The sequence below is a fragment of the Neophocaena asiaeorientalis genome, unplaced genomic scaffold, assembly GCF_003031525.2.
Source record: "Neophocaena asiaeorientalis asiaeorientalis breed wild unplaced genomic scaffold, Neophocaena_asiaeorientalis_V1.1 scaffold91, whole genome shotgun sequence".
NCBI lineage: Eukaryota > Metazoa > Chordata > Mammalia > Artiodactyla > Phocoenidae > Neophocaena > Neophocaena asiaeorientalis.
The window spans coordinates 10,521,665-10,544,737 of record NW_020173198.1 but is presented as its reverse complement, the minus strand read 5'-3'; the positions used below and the strand labels follow the sequence as shown (position 1 = coordinate 10,544,737).

The 23,073-nt window shown below is 46.3% G+C and overlaps 1 protein-coding gene across 1 annotated transcript in view; it reads left to right on the top strand.

Annotated features, from left to right (window-relative positions):
- LOC112399318 (nodal modulator 1) overlaps positions 1-23,073 on the top strand; it is a 52,648-nt gene that overhangs the window by 7,191 nt on the left and 22,384 nt on the right. Inside the window, exons 4-16 of the mRNA XM_024744432.1 lie at positions 1,123-1,223; positions 1,916-2,022; positions 4,179-4,251; positions 6,087-6,239; positions 7,349-7,486; positions 7,818-7,907; positions 10,302-10,407; positions 10,599-10,749; positions 15,168-15,342; positions 16,695-16,836; positions 17,858-17,989; positions 19,041-19,177; positions 20,709-20,796. Coding sequence (XP_024600200.1) covers positions 1,123-1,223; positions 1,916-2,022; positions 4,179-4,251; positions 6,087-6,239; positions 7,349-7,486; positions 7,818-7,907; positions 10,302-10,407; positions 10,599-10,749; positions 15,168-15,342; positions 16,695-16,836; positions 17,858-17,989; positions 19,041-19,177; positions 20,709-20,796 — 1,593 coding nt within the window. The remainder of the gene's footprint in view (positions 1-1,122; positions 1,224-1,915; positions 2,023-4,178; positions 4,252-6,086; positions 6,240-7,348; positions 7,487-7,817; positions 7,908-10,301; positions 10,408-10,598; positions 10,750-15,167; positions 15,343-16,694; positions 16,837-17,857; positions 17,990-19,040; positions 19,178-20,708; positions 20,797-23,073) is intronic.

Below are 23,073 nucleotides of genomic sequence, written 5' to 3'. Positions count from 1 at the left end.
GGGCACGAACCCATGTCCCCTGCATCGGCAGGCGGACTCTCAACCACTGCGCCACCAGGGGAGCCCTCGCACTGTGCTTTTGATTTGCATTTCCTGATGGTCCATGAGATTGAGCACTTTTTCATATGTTTCCTGGCCATTTGGATATCCTCTTTTTGTGAGCTGCCTGTTCAAGGTTTTGTCCGTTTTTCACTGGTGCTTTCCCCTGTGTATGTGCGTCATTCTTCATTTTACCAGAAATTCTCTTGACTGGTCCATTTTTTCCTCTGCTTCTCACTTCACGGTCTTCCGAACCTTTTAAAAACTCAACTTTAACCCCTATTATAATGAACTCTTCAGTTTTTTTTTTAAAATTTGACTTAGTTGCTAATATTGAAAAATCAGGACACGGCACATAAAATCCAGATTTCCAGTTGTTCTTGAGAAGGTGGAAGCTTGGGCAGCGCTGGGTCACGTGGCAGTAGAAGCTGTCCCCCTTTTTCCATTTGCTGCAGTCTGCCCTTGGCCAGTCTGCTGACTTCTAATCCACCGGGTTACTATGGACATTGGAGTTTACAGTCCTGGTATAATGTGGCCGAACTCCTGTACTTGGTCAGGAGACAGATGTGGAGCCAGACTTTTGGGGTTGAATTTGGGCTCTGTCCCTCACAAGCTCTGTGATTTTAGGAGATTCTTTAACCTTCCTGTGCCCCACTTTACCCCTCAATCGGCTGCAGATGTTACTACCTACCTCTAAGATAGTTGTCAGGATTAAGTGTACTTAGCTCAGTGCCTGGTCTCTGGTGGGCGTGCAGTAATAAAACTCTTTGGCACTCACTGGATTTTCCGTGGGACTCTGAGATACAGCTCAGCTGCAAGACTGTTACAGAAGTATATTACACTGCAAACTCTGGTTCCCTTTGGGGTGGGGGAGTGGGTGTCAGGATGTAGGGGTGGGAAGGAGACTTTCCCTGCGTACCTCCTTGTGCCTTCGGATTTCAAGCCATGTGAGTGGCTCAGAAGTGAATACAGTGACAATTAAGCAGTTCAATGTGTTTTACGCCGACAGTTTCATCCTGTCCCAGAACTCAGCTTGCTCTTGTGTCCTGTACCCTGTTCCCCCCTCCCCCTGTCATTGGGCAGAGCCAACCACCGTGGAGCTCTATGTGGATGGTGTGAGCGACATCTGCACGAAGGGCGGGGACGTCAACTTCGTGTTCACGGGCTTCTCCGTGAATGGAAAGGTTTGGCATTTGTCACATTCGCTCTGTGGTACATACTGGGTCTTCTCTTACCTTTAAAAAAGCAAGATGTTTTTAAACTGGGGGCTTTGAGCCCACAAGGGACCCACAGATGAGCTTCAAGAGGGCCTGGGAGCTCAATGAAATTGCATGTAAAACGTAGCGGGTGTTTTTAGGGGCCGGGTCTAGGTTGCTGGTCACTCCCCTGTCCGAGTATAGATACCAGGATGGCTTTTTAGAGGGACAGGTTCTCAGGGGAGAGTTCCCCCTCCCTGCACCCAGCAACGTGGTTGAGATGCGCATATTTATTGCCTTCCTTTTCTTCATGGTGGGTTTATTCTCCTTTCCCTTGACCCTGAGAGTGAGGGCCTTTGGTCCCGGCTTTTTGTGTGGGTTTCTTGTTAGAGATGGGGACCCTGGGTATTTATTCTTTCGCAGTGGTTTGTAAAATAATTGTGCATCTTTAATTGAAGGTGTCTTAGAGTCAATGAAACAAAGTGTCATTTTACTGTTGCTGTTCCCTCTCCCTGTCCCCAAGCCTCCCTGGGAAGGGTATCCACAATCTGTACCATCTTTTCCAAGGAAACTTGACCCAAAGAAGGTCATGGGCTTCGTGTGGGGAGCAGGATGGACCGTGCGGCTGGGAGGAGGACGTTGCTGCTGGGTGGCTCCTAACTCCTCCGTCTCCATGGCAGGTTCTCAGCAAAGGGCAGCCCCTGGGGCCCGCAGGAGTTCAGGTGTCTCTGAGAAACACAGGCACAGAAGCAAAGATCCAGTCCACAGTCACACAGCCTGGCGGAAAGTGAGTCATGCATGTTACGCCCTGCCCTGAGGCTAGAGCCGGGCCCTGATGTGGGGGGAGCTTTGGATTTAGGGAGACCTGCGTTCAAATCCTGTTTCGGCCTCTTAACTTCAGTCGGGTTCCTGCCCCTCAGGGCCTCAAGTTCCTCATCTGTAAAATGGAAGTCATTTGACCCGTTACATCTAGCGTTGATGCAATGATTAAATATGAGATAAATAAAGCACCTGCTGCAGGGCCTGGCATATGGTAGCCCTTCATTTAATGGTTGGGACTGGCTCTGGAGCCCGACAGCCTGGGTTTGAATCCTGGTTCCCCCATTTGCTAGCTGTCTGCCCCGGAGCAAGTTACTTAACGCCTCTGTGCCTTCGTTTCCTTATTTATAAATGAGGATAATCATGGAACCTACCTCTTAAGGTTATTGAGAAGATTAAATTGCGATATTATCGTTTCAAACTGTCTGGCATAGAATATGTGCTTAATAACTTAGCTCAATACAGATTAGCTCAATTACGATTTTTAAAAATCATTTTATCGGGCTTCCCTGGTGGCGCAGTGGTTGAGAGTCCGCCTGCCGATGCAGGGGACACGGGTTCGTGCCCTGGTCCGGGAAGATCCCACATGCCGCGGAGCGGCTGGGCCCGTGAGCCATGGCTGCTGAGCCTGCGTGTCCGGAGCCTGTGCTCCGCGGCGGGAGAGGCCGCAGCAGTGAGAGGCCCGCATACCGCAGAAAAAGAAAAAAATCATTTTATCACTATTACATCACAGTCATTTTGTAGTTGGAACTAACGACTATTTAATTAACCTTGCTGAGTCATATTTAAAGCATTTATGTAATGGATTTATATCGTTGAGTTGTAAATGTTAATAGATATGCCAAGATTAATATCAGAATAGTTCCACCTGATAATGTTGGAAGCATGCAAATCACCACTGACTACTTCAATACACAAATATGACTAAACTGCAGAATAGAAGTTTGTAATGAGTCTGTCAAGTACATCATCCAATTTTTAAATGATGATTGTTGAAATTATATTTCAGTTTTGAAAAATACTTATTGATCCCTCTCCAACCCCCTCCCCTGATCTGTAGAGGATCAGAGGAGGGGGTTGAATGTGGGACTTGCATTTTCTCTAGTTTCAGTAATTTGCTGCTGACCGAGCTGGGAAAAGTGACTTGAACTTTCCGAATCACTTTCCAAATCTCTTTGCTGTGCGCTAACTAAACTGACAGTAACATGCAGAACCGGGATGCTATGAACGTGAGGTAGAGGCTGAATCTTACCCAGGCCAAAATCCAGTGGCAGTGTCAACTCTTTTGTAGCAAATTGATTTCCAGGCTCTATCCAGTTATTACAGGCAACATTGGATGTAATAAAATACCACCACAGAAGAAGAAATTGCATGAAATTTTTGGAGTTCATATTGCTGGAATTAGCCCTTTCATGGTCCGATGCTTTGCAAATCTAAAGAGCTAAATGTGTCAGAATCCTGGTAGTGGTGCTTCCATCCTCAGCTCATCCCACTCTGGTCTTGGTTTGTTCACAGCTGCTAGAATAATCTTTGTCAGCTTCTGGTTTCATCACAGTTGCTTTGTGCAAGAACCCAGATTGGCTTCTATTTGTGTCTGATAACAGGTCTTAATAAACTCTGGGGTAGGAGTCAAGCTCATTGTCACCTGCCCTCCCCTAACGCTTAGTGTCATCTTGTGTAAGCGTCCGTCTCAGCTTATTGGGTCTGTCCTCTGTTCTTTATCCACCTCTCGTCCATTCCCACTTCTTCTGCTTTGGATGCTTCCCTTCTCTCCTGTTCATGCCTCTCACTCTGTTAACACACACTTGAATGTTCTGTGACTGATCCTTGCTGAACCACAGGGACTGGTTTTTAGGCCAGAAATTTCTGGGGTTAAGGGAAACATGAGCCTTCCTTCCCATTAGCACACGAACCCCTCTCCTTGCACACAGCCAGTGCCCAATAAGTGTTGTCTGATGAGGATTTGTACAGCGAAGGATTGAATTTCATTTATGCTCATTTAACTGGCTAAGGGCAAGTTCGTGATAACTCAAACATTATTTTCTTATGCTTCCAATAGTTGTCCTAAAATTAGAAGTGCATGAGTTGTTGGCAGAAAGTGAAGTGGTATTTTGTATTTCTCAGGTTTGCGTTTTTTAAAGTTCTTCCTGGAGATTACGAAATCCTTGCAACTCATCCAACCTGGCCATTGAAAGAGGTGAGCATTTATTTCAGTTATGTCGATGGCCATGCCAACAGTGTGCTGGTCTGGGGACAAATGTAGAGGTTTTCAATTCCAGGTATGAAATGATTTTATGGTTTTTCTAGAAGTCGATGGAAAAAAACAATGGTGCTGCTGATTAGTTTGGTGGTACTTATACAGGAAAACTCCCTCCATGTAGCAGATGTTGCTTATATTGGTTTCAGTTTTAGGTAACAACATTGTCATCCTGCTGTGAAATTGGTCTGTTATTAACTGTAGCTATTTTAAGCCAAGTCAACACCAGAAGGACCCGATGAGATTATTTTATTGTTCTTTTTTTAGTCTGTAACAGCAATCTATAAATATACTTAACAATTTAGAAACTCTTGTACATGTGCCCAAGGAGAATGTATAAGAATGTTTATTGCAGCTTTGTTTGTAGTAACAGAATACTATAAACAACCTAAATGTCCATTAAGAGGAGAATGGATTGTGGTTTCATCACACAGTAGAATTCTGTATGTCAGCAATAATGAATGAACCAGAGCTATGCATATCAATATGACTGTGCTTAAAAGCATAAAGTTGAAGGGAAAAGGCAAATTGCTGAAGGATAAGGAAATGTGATACCATTTATATAGTCAATAAAAACACTTACGATAATACCACTTATGGATACATTCACATGTAGAAAATTGTAAAGACGTGAGTGGGAATGGCAAACAGTATGTTCATTATGGTACTGATGTTTGTAGAGGGAGGGAGGAAGGGGACGTGGGCATCTGCAAGGGTCTAGAATTGTGTTTCTTCTCTTTTATTCTTTAGCTGGTTGGAACTGATATAGGTGTCCTTTGGTATAGATCCCTATATCTATTTTTTGTTTGACTGAAATAGTTTATAACAAAAGATAAAAAAAGGAAGAAAAATACTAAGCGAGGTTCTGTAATAACTGTGAAGAAACAAATTGAAGTTAAGACTTAAAGAACATTTTGACAGGCTTAGTTTTTATATTAGTTTTGAGGCTGCGTCTCATTTTTTTGCTAAAGAAACATCAATATTTCAGTTTTTACCTTGTAAGTTTTACGCATTTATAATTGATGATATAGTTTCACACCTAGATATGTCTGTATTCTTTTTATGACTTTGTTTTCAGGATTTTTCTCTTCTGGGCAACATTGAAAAATGTTTCATTTGAAACCCCATAGCTTACACATTATAAATAGAATACATTTTAAGGTTTGCATTGTCTGTTAATTGTATACATAAAGGAATTTGAGTTTATTCATGTAAAATTGTGTTTTAAAGTAAAGCAGGCTGTTAAAAGTCAGGATAATGGCTGCCCTTTGGGGGAGTAGTGACTGGAAATGAGCATGAGGGGAGCTTCTAGGGTGCTGGTTCTGTTCTGTGTCTGGGTGTTGGATGCATGGTGAGTTTGGGAAAATCACTGTGCTGGACACTGAGACTGTGTGCAGTGTTCCCCATGTGAATTATACTTTGACAAAGAGTTTAAAAATACACACATACATACCATTAACCATGGAAAAAAATAAAGCATGTTCATTAAAAAAATTGGAACATACAGAAGAGCATAAAGGAGCGGAAGTGGAAAATCTGGAAGGTGGAAAACTGTAAAAGAGGTAAATTGTTACCATCTAGACGAAATCACCATCATCTCCATTTTGCCACAGTTCCCTTCACTTCATTTTGCGAATTAAAAAACAGTTGTTATGGTACTACACGTGCAATTTTGTATGTTGCTTCCCCCCAGTTAATATTTTAGTGTCAGCATGTCCTCGTGTTGTTAAACGCTTTGTGTTTATTCTTTTGGAAGTTGACATCTTCTCTTGTAGGCGAGCACCACTGTACGAGTAACGACCTCCAACGCCAATGCCGCGGGCCCCCTCATAGTGGCTGGCTACAACGTGTCTGGCTCTGTCCGCAGTGACGGGGAACCCATGAAAGGGGTGAAGTTTCTTCTCTTCTCTTCTTTAGTAACCAAAGAGGTAAGCAAAGAAGAGTGAAGAACAAGAGAGATTGTGGGCAGGGCTGGGGGCACGGGGGATCACAGACTAAGAATACACGGTTTCAAATGCAGGTCAGTTTCAGACTAGAAGACAAACGTCCGGATACCAAAGGGGAAAGCTGGGGGGTGGGGAGGGATAAATTAGGAGCTTGGGATTAACAGATAAACACACCACTACATATAAAATAGATAAACAGCAAGGTTCTACTGTGTAGCACAGGGCACTATATTCAATATCTTGTAATAAGCTATAATGGTGAAAGAATCTGAAAAAGAATATATATATGTGTAACTGAATCACTTTGCTGTATACCAGAAACTAACTCAACGTTGTAAACCAACTATACTTCAATTTAAAAAAAAGTAAATAAAAAATAAAATGCAGGTCAAGGTTGATTTATGGTTTCAGCATTTAAGAACCTTGTGTTTCTCTGTTGACTCACAAGAAATTGAATGTCTGCACTGGGAGGCAGTGGAATTCAGTGGAAAGTGCACTGCCTTTGAAATCAGACAGACCCAAGTTCAGACAAATCCCAGCTCTGCCTCTGACCAGCTGTGTGAACTTGGGCCACTCCAGTTTCTTACCTGGAGGATGGTGACCATTTTTAACTTCTCAAACTTGAATGTAAAGATTTTATAATCTACTATGTCCTCTGCTCTGTCCTAGGTTTCAGAAATATATATTTTGTGAAATAAAACTTATACAAGTTTTTTTTAAATTAATTAATTTATTTATGGCTGTGTTGGGTCTTTGTTTCTGTGCGAGGGCTTTCTCTAGTTGTGGCAAGTGGGGGCCACTCTTCATCGCGGTGCGCGGGCCTCTCACTATCGCGGCCTCTCCTGGTGTGGAGCATAGGCTCCAGACGCGCAGGCTCAGTAATTGTGGCTCACGGGCACAGTTGCTCCGTGGCATGTGGGATCTTCCCAGACCAGGGCTCAAACCCGTGTCCCTTGCATTGGCAGGCAGATTCTCAACCACTGGGCCACCAGAGAAGCCCCTACAAGTATTTTTAAAGCATGGCTATTTGATAATAATCAGAACATGTAAGTGGAAAAGGAAGTCATTTTGGGTTTTTTCTCCTGGCCTAGGATGTCCTGGGCTGCAACATCTCCCCAGTGCCTGGGTTCCAACCCCAAGACGAGAGTCTGGTGTATTTGTGCCACACGGTCTCCAAAGAAGACGGCTCCTTCTCCTTCTCTTCGTTGCCGAGTGGAGGCTATACTGTGGTGAGTGAAGTCGACTTCCATTCTGTTTATGTTTGGGACACATATCAACGGGAAAAGTCAGTGCCATTTGGATATCAAAGGACTGAATGGTTGGCCTGCAGTTCCATAAACATTTTATTTAGCAGTTACTGAAGATGTAACTCTGTCCCCTCAGTAACAGCTGGGAATAGTGCAAGTCTTTCTCTTGCACAAATCTGAAACAGTTATGATTAATAGTGTCTCTTTGCCTGCTTTGAACCCCTAGTTATTTGTGGGCTGCTGGATTGAGTGTTAATATTGATGGTTGAATCATGTTATTGGCTCTTGGTAATTAACCGACTTTTTCTTCCAGATACCATTCTATAGAGGGGAGAGGATTACCTTTGACGTTGCTCCTTCTAGACTTGACTTTACAGTGGAACATGACAGCCTGAAAATTGAGGTAAGGCCTCTCTGTTGGAGTTCCCATCCCTGGGCACAGGTGTTGCAAATGTGTTAAAAAAATCAGTTTATCTAGAAGTACTGTTGGAAAAAACAGAATGTTGTACTCTCTTCCACTTCATTCTGGGATCCACTAGATCCTTCACCTCTCTCACATAATGTCTTTATCTTAGAGAATTAGAGCCCTATTTACATCTACTTCATTCAATGAAATATATTTACCAAGTGTCAATGACATATATTTTAGGTACTATTCTAGCGATGGGCATATAGCAGTGACCCAAAGAGGCAAAAGTTCCTGTTTTTGTGGAATTCATGTTCTAATGGCAGAAAGAGACAATATACTTAAAAATAAGTAAATAAGAAAGTATATGAGAAAGTCTTTGTTCTTTAGAAACATAAAGCAAGAAAGGAGATTATATAGTTTCAAGGTTAAGATAGGGTTGAGGTCTCATAGGTTGTTCTTGGGAAGGCCTTAGGGTGAAGGTGACTTTTGAGTAACAACCTGAAGGGGAAGAGGCAACGAACTGTACTTACATCTGTGGGAAGAGTGTTTAAGACAGGGAATGGCAGGTGCAAAGGTCCTGAGGCAGGAGTGTGGCCAGAAGGTTTAGGGAACCCCAGAAAGGCCAGGGTGGCTGGAATGGAGCAAGTGAAGAAGGGAGGAAGAGGAGAGAGTGTCAGAGAGATGGTCGGGTAGGTTGTGCAGGTCCTGGTGGGCCATTCTGGGTAACAGTTGGCACCACTGAAAGGTTCTGAGCAGAAGAAGAGGTGTGTCCCCTCCAGCTGCCATGTTGAGAAGAGTCTGCAGGGGGCAAGGTGGAAGTGAGGGACCAGTTGAATAGGTGAGAGCTGACAGAGCCCGCAGTGGAATGACAGGTGGGGTGATGGATGGGGTGATACAGGCCCTAAAATAGATGGTAAATGTGTTTTTCATCATAGTTCTATCTTTAATTACAGACGTAGAAAATGGTTACTGTAGAAAATTTGCTAGATAGAGCAGATCCCCGAAGAAAACAGCAGTCTTTCATAAGTGGACCACCCAGTGTTACAGTTATTGAAAAAATTAAATTTAATCGTTTTATTTTAATGTTACATTAGAAAGTACTGTGTTAAAGTAGCTTAAACTGGTGGGAGCTAGCTTTTAGGTCACATTCTCAGTGGGGTTCTCACTCTGCCTTTTAAGATTCAGTAAAGCATTTGACTGTAGCGCTGTGCCCTGGAGGGGGGATGGAAGGGTGAAGGTCAAGTCCTTCGTGCTTCAAGGGGCTTGCACAGAAGGATGGGGGCAGGTGAGTGGGGAAAGACATTTCCAGATCACAACCAAATGAAAGGTTTTAAACAGACATGAATGGAATTTCAGGGAGTGGCTTGTAAGCTGTATGAGGTCGGGACCGTTGAGTCTTATTCCTTAGTGTATTCCTAACACGTGATTTAGTGCCAGGTACATGGTAGGTGCCTAATAAAAGTGATTGTTGAGTGAATATATAATTTAATAGGTGGGTTAACCACGTCTTTTTAGAAGGATCAAGAAGAGCTACCTGGGCTTCCCTGGTGGCGCAGTGGTTGAGAGTCCGCCTGCCGATGGCAGGGGACACAGGTTTGTGCCCCCATCCAGGAGGATCCTAAAAAAAAAAAAAAAAAAAAAAGAAGAAGAAGAAGAGCTACCTGACTAAAGAGGAAGCCATTTTCTTAGAGCTCAAATGCTGTTGCATATATGCGTGCATATATGCGTGGATGCATCCATCCATTCATTCAGGAGTCATTTATTGAGTGCCTACTGTGTAGCAGGTGACTGAGTCAGAAAAGGTCCCTATCTTCATGAAGCTCACATTCTAGTGGGAGGTAGACAAACTAGAAGAAATCAAACAAGGACATACCAGATATTTGGGAGGTTTTTGCTGAAGCCTAGAAAGTAGGTTAGTGTGATGGACAGTAACTGGCTGGGGCGTGAGGCAGGGGCTCCCGAGAGAGGGTAGTTAGAGCATCTCAGAGGTGGTGACAGTTTGAGCTAAACCTGAAGGACGAGAAGGGGCGGCCTCTCCCCCGTCCTCTGCAGGTGTGGGAGGAAATCCAGGCTGAGGGAGCAGCTGGTGTGAAAGCCCCTCGTGGGGAAAGCATGCAGGAACCCAAGATCAGGGTGGCTGGAGCCCTGCTGAGTGCAGAGAGCCAAGCCCTGGCCCTCACAAGTGAGGAGGCCCCAGACACATAAACCAAGCGGAAGACAAGACGTGGGAAGGGGCTGCGGGTGGGTGAGCTGGCAGGGAGCTGGCTGGCACGGGGTACCAGGAGAAGGCAGCGTAGGCAGGGGTGCTGAGTGGCGGTGTGAGGGGCATGAGGGGGGCTTCTGCGGCTCAAGCACATGACAGCCTCCTCCCTGTTCTTCATCTTCTAGCCTGTGTTCCACGTCATGGGATTCTCTGTCACTGGGAGGGTCTTGAACGGACCTGAAGGAGAGGGTGTCCCGGACGCGGTGGTCACCCTGAACAACCAGATCAAAGGTGGGCAGACACGTTGGGCCCTGGCCTGTTTGTCTGGGCTGGGTTTTGCTCACAGAGAGGAATGGAAAGGAAAGAAAATCTTAACGACTCTATGAAAACATGCCAGCTTTTGGTCTCGAGTATCCCTGTGTAGATGAGGGCTACACAGTTGTTTTTGTCTCATCCTTTGTTGGCCTGTTTTTGTTTTACAGTCAAAACAAAAGCCGATGGCTCGTTCCGTCTGGAGAACATAACAACCGGGACGTACACCATCCACGCCCAGAAGGAGCACCTCTACTTTGAAACCGTCTCAATCAAAATCGCACCCAACACGCCTCAGCTGGCTGACATCATCGCCACAGGGTAAGGCGGGCGTGCGGGGCCTGGAAGCGCCGGTGCTTACGTTGGCGGCCAGTGGAGGACAAGACCACCTTCTGTCTGACCGTGCGTTTCTGCCAAGGGTCCACATCCAGTCTCAGACACCTATGGAGAAACTCAGGCTGGCTTCTTTAGAAAGATCAGAGCTAAGTGTTATAAACTGAAGGTGCTTAACTGTTAGCTGCTTCAAGAAAGTCATCTTGCTTCAAAGTTAAAATGGGTTCAAGTTAGGAGAAGATCTGTTACACCTGACTTCACATCTGTGAGCCTGCCTTGGCTTCACTGGAAGATAATGTAGTTGGTTGAGAACGTTTGCTGTAAGATGCTTCGGGTCGTTGTCACAGTTCTTCCCACTTTGTACTTATTGTGAGTTGTGAGGGGATATCCCGTGGTTGAATTCCTGTAGTTTTACCAAGTAGTGACAGTGCCTAGTGCAGAGAACCCTGGCCTTGGAGTCAGAGTTTGGGTCTTTCTCTTATCCGTGTGTTACCTATAGAATGGGGAGGCTGCCATCCCTCCTTGGCAATAGGTGCTCACTAAACAGTAACTTAACGGGGTGGGGGTTGGTGAGCAGGGTCTGCGTGGAGAGAAGCCTCTCAGAGCAGCGCGGTGCGGATGGGGGCATAGCACTTGGTGTTGCTGGAGTGTAAAGTGCTGGGTGGATGAAGGGGACAGATGTCAGAGGGCCTCCTCACTCGCTGTTGGAAGACGGGGATTTTCACCACCAGGGAGAAAAGTTAAGGGGCCGGTGAACGGTGTGAGCACGGAAGTAATGTGGTTAGATTTTTGTCTTCAGTGAGACACTGTGGTGCCACGGCTGGGGGGAAGGCCTCGAAGGGGAGAGGAGAGGGTGCGGGAGGCCTGAAAGCAGAGTTGACGAGGGCCTGTCTTATGGGGAAGTCAGGGACAGATCGGGAAGATGTCTCAGGGTTCCCAGCCTGAGAGGCAGGATGGCTGTGGACGGGGAGAGGAGCCTGTCGGGGATGAAGCTTCAGTTTTGGCCGCGGCGGTCCATAGGCCCACTAGGTGGCGCTCTCCACCACGTGCTTGGATAGATTGTAAATCAGGAAGACTCGGCCGCAGGTGGCAGCCAGAACCTCGAATGTGTAAGAGCAGGTAGAAGTGGATCAGTGGACCGGAAATAGAATGTCAGCCTTCGAGGGGCGGTCTTAGGAGAACCTGGGGTGGGGGTTTAGGTGTGACCTCCCGACGGTCTCGGAGGTCCAGGAGCTGAGCCCTGAAGGCATGCTTTATTGGCTTGGTCGCTGAGGAGGTGACCGTTGTCTGTAGGCAGGCGGGGGGTCCGGGTCCGGGGTTCAGTGTTGAAAGGCAGGTGAGGAAGCAGAGCACCCGTGGAGCCTGCTGCTGTGTGTGCCGTGGTGGAGCCTCAGGAAGTGACTCCTGGGCTGCAGTTCTCCCTGCTTCCCTCATAAACAGTTCTGAGCAGCGACTCCAGGTGAGCCACCATGATAAGTGCTGGGTGTGTACAGGGAACCAGGCTAACGTCACAAAGGCAGGGGTCCAGGAGACAGACTGAAGACGAGGAGTCAGTGACGGTAAGTTGGGGTGGGTGTGCAGGAAGAGCTCGGGGACTCTGAGGGGACTTCGTTTAGGTGGGGCGCTGTGGGAGCCGAGACCTTTGGGAGGACCGAAAGGTAGCCGAGTGGAGGGCTTGGCAGGCAGAGGGGACAGCGTGTGCCAGGGCCTGGAGGGGACAGAGGAGCTCTGGGGTCGGGTTGGGGACAGCCAGCGTGGCTGGGGGCAACGGTGAGGCTGGAGGGCCACGTGGCCTTGTAGCCGTCTTGTGGGGATGGGCTTCTCCCCAAGTGAAGTGGGAAACCATTGATGAGTTTTCATCAAGGGAGCCGCGTGGATCAGGGCATTTTGGAAAGTTTTGGGGTTTTTTTGTCTTTTTTTTCTCCCGACTGCTGTGTGAAGAGTGGATTGGAGGAAAGCCAGAGTATAAGTGGAGGGCGTAGATGGGAGGTGTGACAGTTGTCTGGAGGAGGTGGTGACTGGTGGGACCTGGGACCCTGCTGGTGGGGGAGGGAGGAGGCGTAGGTGGATTTGATGAGTGATATGGAGGCTTTGTGCATCAGAGCCCAGGTTTCCTATTTGAGCATCAGGGTAGATTGAGGAGGTGCCATTCATGGAGATGAGAGAACGTAATTTAATTTTATATTTATTTTCTTCTTTAAAGTGGAATATTTGGGTCAAAGAAAGAGAAACAACATTTGTTGAGCATAATTGGAAAAATTCATCATTTTCCTTTTGGTCCGTTTGCCTTTTAATTCATTGATATTTCTTACTCTTTCTGCTTTTCCCTTTTAAAAAAATTATTTGCTAATTTATTTGAAAATCAAACTCTGACTTCTGTCTAAATGGCAACGAGAATATAGTTGTCTTATGATGCACCAAAATTACTGATTTCTCTTCATTAATGTATTAAATCCTGATGAAATAGTTTATTGACACATCAATTTTTAAGAGCTTCAGTATAACAAAACACTGTCTTACTGGCTTTTTAGTTCTTTTTCTAAACTAAAACAATATATATTTGAGGTTTAGGGTAATTGGACACTTATCTTTTATTGAGAGTACGAGCTAAAACTGATTGTATGGTTAAAATATTTAAAACTTAGGCAAAGAGGTTCAACTTGGAATGAATAAGGGGACTTGCCCCCCGACATGGGCAGAAATGAAGGGAATATGGAAGGTCCTTGAGAATAATTCCATCAGTAGTCCCTTCCTATCCATTTTCTCTGATAGTACACAGTAGGGAACCAAAAGGCAAGCCTTTGAATCTAGATCAGGGGCTGGCACACTTTGTCAAGGACCAGAGAATAAATATTTCAGACTTCATGGGCTGATAAGGTCTCTGTGACAAAACCCGCTACAGACAGTTCATAAATGAACGGGCTTGGCTGTGTTCCAGGAAAACTTTATGTGTGGACACTGATGTCATAGTAGCATGTCGTTTATTGTGTCATGAAATAATCTTTTGATTTTTTTTTTCCCCCTTTAAAAGTGTGAAAACCATCTTAGCTCACGGTCCCTCCTGAAACAAGTGGCTGGTGTGACTTGGCCCGTGGGCTGTGGCGTCTTGCCCCTCACTGTCCAGCCTGAGCCCCCATGGCCAGGCTGGTCACATCCCTTTAGGGAGACGGCTGTGCTCTCCTTCGCTCCCAGACTTCACACACACAGCGTTCCACCGCCTTCTTGTTCCTTCTGCTGTTTTTTCTTTGCAGCATAGTGGGTGTGCCAGCATTTAGTGCACCCCGTAATTATCCAGCGCTAAATCTGGCATTTTTTATTCTCCTTCTGTCAAAAGGCACAACTGATTTTTTATCTAAAGTGATTCTCTTTAAGATTAGAAAATATTATCTTTAGGCAGTTGAAGAAGCGATTGTGGCCTCCAGCTGTGGGACATTATTACACTTAAACGCACCGTCTAAAAATGAAGACGGTCACTCCACGGATGCCGGGCTTCGTTGGTGTTTATTAGTGAGCAGATGTGCCCTTCATGTGCTTCTGGAGGTGTGCCTTGTAGCACTTTACACACTGCTCATTGCAGTCTCCAGTCTGAGCCATTACCTTAATAGGGCTTTTCACTTATAAGTTGCTTCTGTGGCTCCTAGCTCCTAAAGAGTTCAGTTTTAGCTCTGCATTTTTGTTTAACTTAATTACCTTTACTATTCAGATCTCTCAGATTGCTTTTATCTGTGCATTATATATAATCACAGGCAAGGAAGGCGTCTTTGATAACCCTGCCTTGTTTTATCCCCTGGGTAATACCACACTTTCATAGGCAGCTTACAGCTCTTGTCCGTACGCGGGCCTCTCACTGTTGTGGCCTCTCCCATTGCAGAGCACAGGCTCCAGACGCACAGGCTCAACGGCCAGGCTCACGGGCCTAGCAGCTCCACGGCATGTGGGATCTTCCCGGACCGGGGCACGAACCCATGTCCCCTGCATCGGCAGGCGGACTCTCAACCACTGCGCCACCAGGGAAGCCCAGCTCTTGCTTTTAAGGACTAGTCCACATTCTCAGTTCGAAGCTGCTCCACCATCCACGACCCAATTATCTGAAGCATTTTTATCATCCACAGATTGTTTGAAAATTGCCTCTGCAGTGGGAGATGGCCAGATGTCACCCAGAACATACAAACAGCCCTGCCCCGGGCCCTCGCTCTGCCTTTTCCTTATGCAGAAAGAGGTCCAATCTTCTTTCTAAAGGTTGCTTTTAAAACTGGAGTCATTTTGGCTACATTCCTATCTCTTCATTAAGATCATACTAGTCTGAGGGACGAGGGCTGAAAGAGGGATGCATAGTTTGGGTTGCTAAGCACCTTTCCTGTGATAATTGAGTTCTCATGCTGGAATGAACGGTCCCCTTGTTGCAGGTTCAGTGTCTGTGGCCAGATATCAATCATTCGCTTCCCCGACACTATCAAGCAGATGAGTAAATACAAAGTTGTCCTGTCCTCTCAAGACAAGGACAAGTCTTTGGTCACCGTGGAGATGGATGCTCAGGGATCATTCTGTTTTAAAGCAAAACCAGGGACCTACAAAGTCCAGGTATGACGAGTTTTGTTCTATTTAAGATATTTGAAAAAAACACCAATGATTTTAAAAGGGTTATTTTAAAATGGGGTTAGAGAAGGAGCATTTCCATTCCCAACTTCTTATTTTGAAATCTTTACATTCCTGCATGTCACAGTTAGTAGAGTAGGCAGGCAGCTGGTTTGAAGGTGATGCAACAGGCCTTTCTCTTTTCCAGTCCTGATGTTTATTAGGGGTTAGTATCAGGCTGCCAGTCATGCCTCCACCTTCTCAGGCTTCTGGCTGCTGTTGAATATCCACAGGTCCCCAAAGGAGATCGCAGTGAACTCTTTATTCATGGCAGCTCAGTAACATCCACAGAGCATGGCTTCTGGACCCTGAGGCCAAACAGAGCTTCCCTTTTCCTGCCTTGCTGTAAATTGAAGACGCTGGGCAGGCACCACCTAATTTCTTCATCCAGGCAGGTGGAGAAGCAGGGGAGACCCTGGCTTGTAGTCTCACTGCCAGGGTGAAAGCCTGAGCACTGGTGGGGGCAGTGGGCAAGAGATGAGACAGAAGCGGAGGTCAGGCCACCGGCCCCGTGGGGTCTCAGGCTCTCACCCGTCAAGTCAGCTGCTCCCTGGGGAAGAGCAGGGGAGGGGATTGGGAAGGGTCCTTCTAAGACTTTGCTCCCCTGTAGGGCCAGTGGGATCCCCCCCGCAGCCGCTAAGGAGATGGGATGGGCGCACAGCCTTGCCCCTGCTTCCACGAACAGCATACTGTGTGGGTGGGCAGCTCCTTTACCATCCAGCCAGTGTCTTGTGACGTTGGCCACACGGACAACCCTTTAGAGGCCCTTTCAGAGGCATAATCAGGCCCTTTTCCAGGGAAGGGCAATTCCAGAATGTGATCTCTACCAGGGATGAAGAAGGCAAGCACCGCCTCCTCTCCCAGTCCCTCTTGTGAACTTGACAAAGGCACACAGAAATGAGGGAAGAAGAAATGGCCCAGTTCCACTGTTGGTCATCCACGTGGCCTCCACAAGTTCACAGCTTGTGTCACGAGTGACCTCAAGCCAGGATCAGGTTCTGGGATTTCGTATGGTTTCCACCTGGGTGCACATGATCAATGACAGCTTTGCGTGCCCTGATATGCTTCTGTGTACACCTGGCGCTGCTGAAGGCTAGTGCTTTATGTCTGCCTAGAAATATGTTTTCTTCACACCGGCTGTATGCAGATCTGTTGTGATTATAAAACTAGGCCTAGGAACGAACCTTCGTCCTGCAGAATCCGTTTAGCCTTGGGCCCAGGTGGATGTTCTGGTGCCACGTCGGTCAGGGAGCAGCGGCCCTGATGCAGCCGCTGACCTTGTTCTGTGTGTCCCACAGGTGATGGTTCCTGAGGCGGAGACCAGAGCGGGGCTGATGTTGAAGCCTCAGATGCTGCTTCTGGCTGTGACTGACAGGCCTGTGATGGACGTGGCCTTCGTGCAGTTTTTGGCATCGGTTTCGGGGAAAGTCTCTTGTTTGGGTAAGATGTCAATTGAAAGCAAGAACAGATAGGTTCAAAGAAGTAAGTGGGGAGAGGTGGGATTTTGGTGAGCTTTTCCTCACTGGGCGGCATTGAAGGTAAAAGCAGAAGCTGCTCCGGGGAGTGGTGTGTGTCTGAGAGTCTGTGTCGTGTGCAGTTCTTTCTGAATAATTGCCACAAACACCATATCATCTCTCTTTGAGTAATGCTGCCTTGGCTTCCAGAAGAACATGTGGGTTTCTTTTTATTGCCCTCTGACTCTGAAAGGAAGATGGTAGTTGGGCCCAGGTTTCCATCCCAGCTCTGTCACTTACCACTGTGAGACTGTAAGCATGTACTTGCCCAGCCTCCGTTTTTCTTCTGTAAAATGGGAATACTACTGCTCTCGGGGTTTTAATGAGGCTTAAATGCGGTCATGTCAAGAGGGAGTGTAGCACAGTGGTTAAGATCTTAGACTCTGGAACCAGACCGCATGGGCTTGAACCTTTGCTGTGTGACCTGGGGTAAATTACTTAACCTCTCTGTGCTTTGAGTCCCTCATCTGTAATGTAGAGATGTTAATGGTACCTACCTCACAGGGTAGTTGTGAGCATCAAATGAGTTACTGTATGTATAGCCGTTGGAAGTACCTGGAACACAGCAAGAGCCATATAAATCTTTGCCATTATTAGTAATATTACTATGATGATGATAAAGGGTCCAGTTCTATACCTGGTATGAAGTGGATTTTCAATAAAGTTTCATCACCTTTGTCTATTTTTCTCTTACTCCTGTTGATGCTCCATAGATATTACTTCCCCTAATGCAATAATTGCTGGGTGGCTTCATTGTTTGGTACCGATGACAAGCATAGGGGGAGACTTCCTAGAATCAAGTAGATGCATGTTAGCTTTGAAGGAACCTCCTGGCACTGTCCTTCAGGAGCTGAGGGATGGGAAGCAGCACACAGAGATTGAGGGTTCGAACGGGTGCTATGGTTCACAAGGCAGTCAAGTGAGGCCCCCGCATCTTTTCTCTGCAGACACCTGCGGTGACCTGCTGGTGACCCTGCAGTCCCTGAGCCGCCAGGGCGAGAAGCGGAGCCTCCAGCTCTCCGGCAAGGTCAACTCGATGACTTTCACGTTTGACAGCGTGTTGCCTGGAAAATACAAAAGTAAGAACCGAAGGCAGCACTTCCTGTCTTTCTAAACTTTCTAGAAACCTGCTCTCAAGTTGCATCCCAGCTGTACAGTTGTACTTGTTTAACTCTTCTTTACCCCTTGACCTTGAATGTGCATTATTTAGCCTTGGGCAGTAATGCAGAAGTCGAGGCTTTATGAGCTAACTGCCGCCTCATCAGGATGACCCACACGCTTCTTCTCATGCCATTTTATTTCTAAATGCCGGAAAAGAGTGAAATAATTACACGGACGTGTTCTACCACTTAGCAGCTGTGTGAGCGAGGCAGCTTACTTGATCTCCCTGAGACTCAGTTTCCCCTTCTGAAATAGGAGTCATAGAACCTTTCTGCAGAATGTAGGACTCATGAAATCCAGTATGTGAAGCCCCTTGCACAGGGCCTGGGAAGCAGAAGGTGCTGGCGAATGTTGTTTCTCTTTTCTCTGCCTTTCTTAAGAAGCTCCCATTGCTTGTATTTTTGCTCTGTCAGAGTTTAGCTGGGAGCTGCTGGCAGTGAATGGCTTATAAAGTAGGCTGATTTTTCTGGGGAATTATATTTTCTATTATGTCAGGTGTTGGCAAACTATGAGCTGAGGGCGACTGCCTGTTCTTATGAATAAAGTTTTATTGGAACACAGCCACGCCCACTTGTTTGTTTATCGTCTGTGGCTGCTTGTGTGCTGCAGAGGCAGAGTTGAATAGTTGAGACCATGTGGCCCGCAAAGGTGAAAGTATTTACTCTTTCGCACCTTACAGAAAAGGTTTGCCAATCCCTGAATGTCTTACTTGTAGTCTGCTCTTAGGCCCAGTTGAATTTCTTTCTTGGTGATTTTAATGGCCATTGGTTTCAGTTTTTCTTTAGCAGTTACTTATTCCCAGTGTGATTAGCTCTATGTGTATACTGACACACACACACACATACATATCTGTTGGTATGTATATGTATAGAGGCTCACACATAGAATTCATTAGCGCTGTTTTTCTGGGGGCATTCAGGGAGGCGGTGTGCTCTGTTCCCACGTGGGTGTGTGTTGTGTCCTTTGCAGTCAGCATCCTGCATGAAGATTGGTGCTGGAAGAACAAGAGTCTAGAGGTGGAGGTTCTGGAGGACGATGTGTCAGCGATTGAGTTCAGGCAGACGGGCTATATGCTGAGATGCTCCCTGTCTCACGCCATCACTCTGGTAAGCGGAGCTTCTGAGGATTCTCTTATGTGGAATGACACTCGCCTTTTAGAGAGCGAGAAGAACTAGCATGCTAAGAGTATTATCAGCATAGATAGTCAAGGCGGATTCCCTTTTCTGCCCCTCGACTCACCCACCTATTACGGAAAGCACCATGAGGAAGCATTTTAAGTCCCTTAGTGGAAAGATGCCTTTGTTTGGGAGATTTCCTTGTCCTGGCTCCACATTAAATTTTAACTTTGAATAGTGATTTGGGGAAGCTGTTGCCATAGTGCAAAGCACGTGGGCTCTGTAGCATCGGGCAAGTTCATTTAGTGTTTGTGGGCCTCAGTTTCCTCCTCTAAAATTGAGATCATAATACTCACTCCCCAGGGGCATGGTAAGGTTTAAGTAACCCTCTTACGTATTTGAAGTTTTCCTGGCCATACACTGCTATTGTTTATGAACAGGTGCAGCTGAGGACAGAGTTGGTTATTCTCTTGTAGTCACTGAAGCTGGGCTGGCAGTGTACGCAGTGGATTTCAGGAAAGGGAGCACCTGTGTACACCTGTGTAGACCCAGTCATGAACTTTATATAATTTTTTGACTTCCAGCAATGGCAGATGTCACTGTAAGGTCCCAGTGGAGAAACGGAGGCAAATGGCCATTAAGTGGCCACTTATATTAGACACCAGAGGCAGTGAGACTGGTGTCTCCAACACCAGTTGAATGCTCTAACCACTTAACTGCAAGTGCTCAACAAACAGCTTTGTTACGAGAGATGGGTTGATTAATATCCAGTTGAGAATAAGTAATAGACATTTAGGAAGCCATCCCTTCCCTTAAACCCTCCAGTGGATTTCCACTTCCCTCAGACGGAGATCCATCTTCCTTAACAGTGGCCAGCCCTTCGTTAACTCGTACCTTACCCCTTACCCCTCTCCCCTTAACTCACTGGGCCATGGCATACTGGCCGCCTCGGCCAGTTCCACACCAAGCTCGGTCCCTTCTCTGGGCCTTTGCACATACTCTTCTCTGCCTGGAATGACGTGTCTTCTGCACAGTTGAGTGTATTTGCTTTTTCTCATCACTCAGGCTGCAGCCCCAATGTTACCTGCTCAGGAGGGGTCTGTTCTGAGGCCAAGCTGAACAGGCCTCTGCGGTGGTCCCTCTCTATCCTGCTCCCTGTTTATTTCTCTGTAAGCTCTGTTACTTCCTAGCTGAAATCTACTGACTTCTTTGTTGACTACCTGGGTTTTCTCTCTTCCTATATTAGAATGTAAGCCTCCCTGAAAACAAGAGCCACGGCAGCAACCAAGGCCCAGCCTTGAGTCTGCCGCATAGCAGGTGCTCAATAAATATTAGTTGATTGAATGAAAAAGATCACGTTTTTGTTGGAAGTTCTGGAAGCTTTTTGATTTTCCTGTGGCGCCCAGCTGCTCACATGATTAATGGGCAAAACAGATGACTGGTTCAGAAACAGAAATATTATTAATCATCGCTGTGTCTCCATCTCCCCTAGTAAGTCATTGTATTGGCTTTGGTCCCTTAGGAATTTTATCAGGATGGAAATGGACCTGAGAACGTGGGGATTTATAACCTCTCCAAAGGCGTCAACCGATTCTGCCTGTCCAAGCCCGGTGAGTCTGGAAGGATTGATGTGCTACGAGTGAGAGAAATGGAAAGGCACCAGAGGGTGGTTTTAAAGGCATTTTTCCCTATCTCGGTTCAGTTTGCATCAAGCTGTCAACTTTGGCTGTGGTTAGCTCCTCTGGAGGGAGCAGTGTTTTTACCCAAAGAAATAGAGGTGGGGGCTGGCATGTGTTCGCAGGCTCTCGGGTTGGAGTTGGGGCCAGACCACTGGGCCCTTTTCACTTCTAAAAGGATTGCACCATCAGCCCATGACCTCTCCTGATGAGTGATCTTTTTAAGATAAAGATTGGATCATCTCCCGCCTTGCTTAAAGTCCTTCAGTGGCTTCTCTGTCAGTGACTTTATTGAGATGCAATTTGCAGACCATAAAATCCACCCATTTAAAATGTGTTCAGTACAGTGATGTTGAGTAACTATACCTAGCTTTACAACGATCATTATAATCCAGTTCAGAACATTTGCATCACCCCAGTAATATCCTTCCTGCATGTTTACATTTGATCTCTATTCCCAGCTCTAGGAAGCCACTAATTTATTTTCTGTCTCTATGGATTTGCCTTTTTTGGACATTTCATATAATGAAATCATACAATACTGTTATTTTTTAGGCTTCTTTCACTTAGCGTAGTGTTTTTGAAGTTCACCCAGGTTGTAGCAGGTATTAATAATTGGTTCCTTTTTATTGGTGAATGGTATCCCATTGCATGGCTATATTACAGTCTGTGTATCCGTTCACTGGTCGGTGGGTATGTGAGCTGTTTCCAGCTTGGGGCTATTATGAATAACGTTGCTGTGAACATTTGTGTACGAGTCTTGGTTTGGACATTTGTTGGGTAGATACCTGGGAATGGAATCATATAATAAATTTATGTTTAATTTTTAAAGAAGCTGCCAAATTGTTTTCTGAAAAGGCTGTATTTGCCATTTGATATTCCTCCCGGCTGTGCCTGAGGGTTCATGTTTTTCCACATCTTTACCAATATTTGTTGCTATCTTTTTGATTTTTAGCCATCCTGGTGGGTGTAAAGTAGTATCTCATTGTGGTTTTATTTTGCATTTTCCTAATGAACAATTCAGTGACTCCTCTTGGTTCTCAAGATAAGATACAGTAATCCCCACTGACCCATGGTTTCACTTTCCACAGTTTCAGGTACCTGTGGTCAACTGTGGTCCAAAAATATTAAATGGGAAATTCCAGAAATAAACGGTTCATAAGTTTTAAATTGCATGCCATTCTGAGTAGCGTGATGAAATCTCTCACCATCCTGCTCCCGTCCAGCCCGGAGATGTGAATCGTCCCTTTGTCTGGCACGTCCACGCTGTATACATTACCCACCTATTAGTGTACGTGAAAACATAATATGTACAGGGTTTGGTACTATCTGCGGTTTCAGGCATCCACTGGGGTCTTAGAACGTATACCCCACAGATAGGGGGTACTCTTGTACAAAACCCTTAATCAGACCTTGAGCTCCTGTATAATCTGGCTCTACCTGTCACACTCTGCTCCAGCCACTCTGTCCTGTGTCTTAATCAGGATGCCGTTGGCTGCAGGTAACAAAATCTATACGACAGTCCCCAACAAGTGGAGTTAATTTGGCTCAGTAGCAAAGTCTGGCAGCATCAGGCATGGGTTCAGCAGCTGGTAGATGTTAGAGTTGGTGTCTTCGTGATTCTTTTAGCTCTTTCCCTGGTATTTCTTACCTTGTGTTTTCAAGGTGCCTACTGTTGCCCCAGAAAACTTATGTTTAAGGCAGGAAGATGAGGAGAGGGGCGGGCAAACATTTTCCATGCCGCATCCTCCAGGAAACTTCATGTCTTACTGGCAAGAACCGTGTCACAAGGCCACTTTTAGCTGAAAGGGAGCCTGGGGAGGTTGGATTTGCTGCCTGAGGCTGGGCGCATTTTCACCCTAAACGTAAGCAGGAAGGACAGCTGTTAGGGAGACAGCCAGCAAGCCTGTGGTTCAGATGCTGTGCTCTACCTCAGTGCTTTCCCTGCCCCACCCCCTCTTCACCCAGCTCTGCCTGCCTGCCCATCACTTCTTGGTTCCAGTGTTACTCCCCAGGGAGACTGGCCCCACAGTGTCGTTGAGAGCTCCCTGCTGTGCTCGTGTCCACAGTGCCCAGTTCCTCCCCTGCCCATACCCGTCACACCTGGTGTGCACGTGGCTGTCGAATGCTCTCTCTGTAGATGGCAAGCCCCACGAAGGCAGGGACCGTATCTGTCCCCACCGTGTACCAACACCTGGCACAATACCCGGC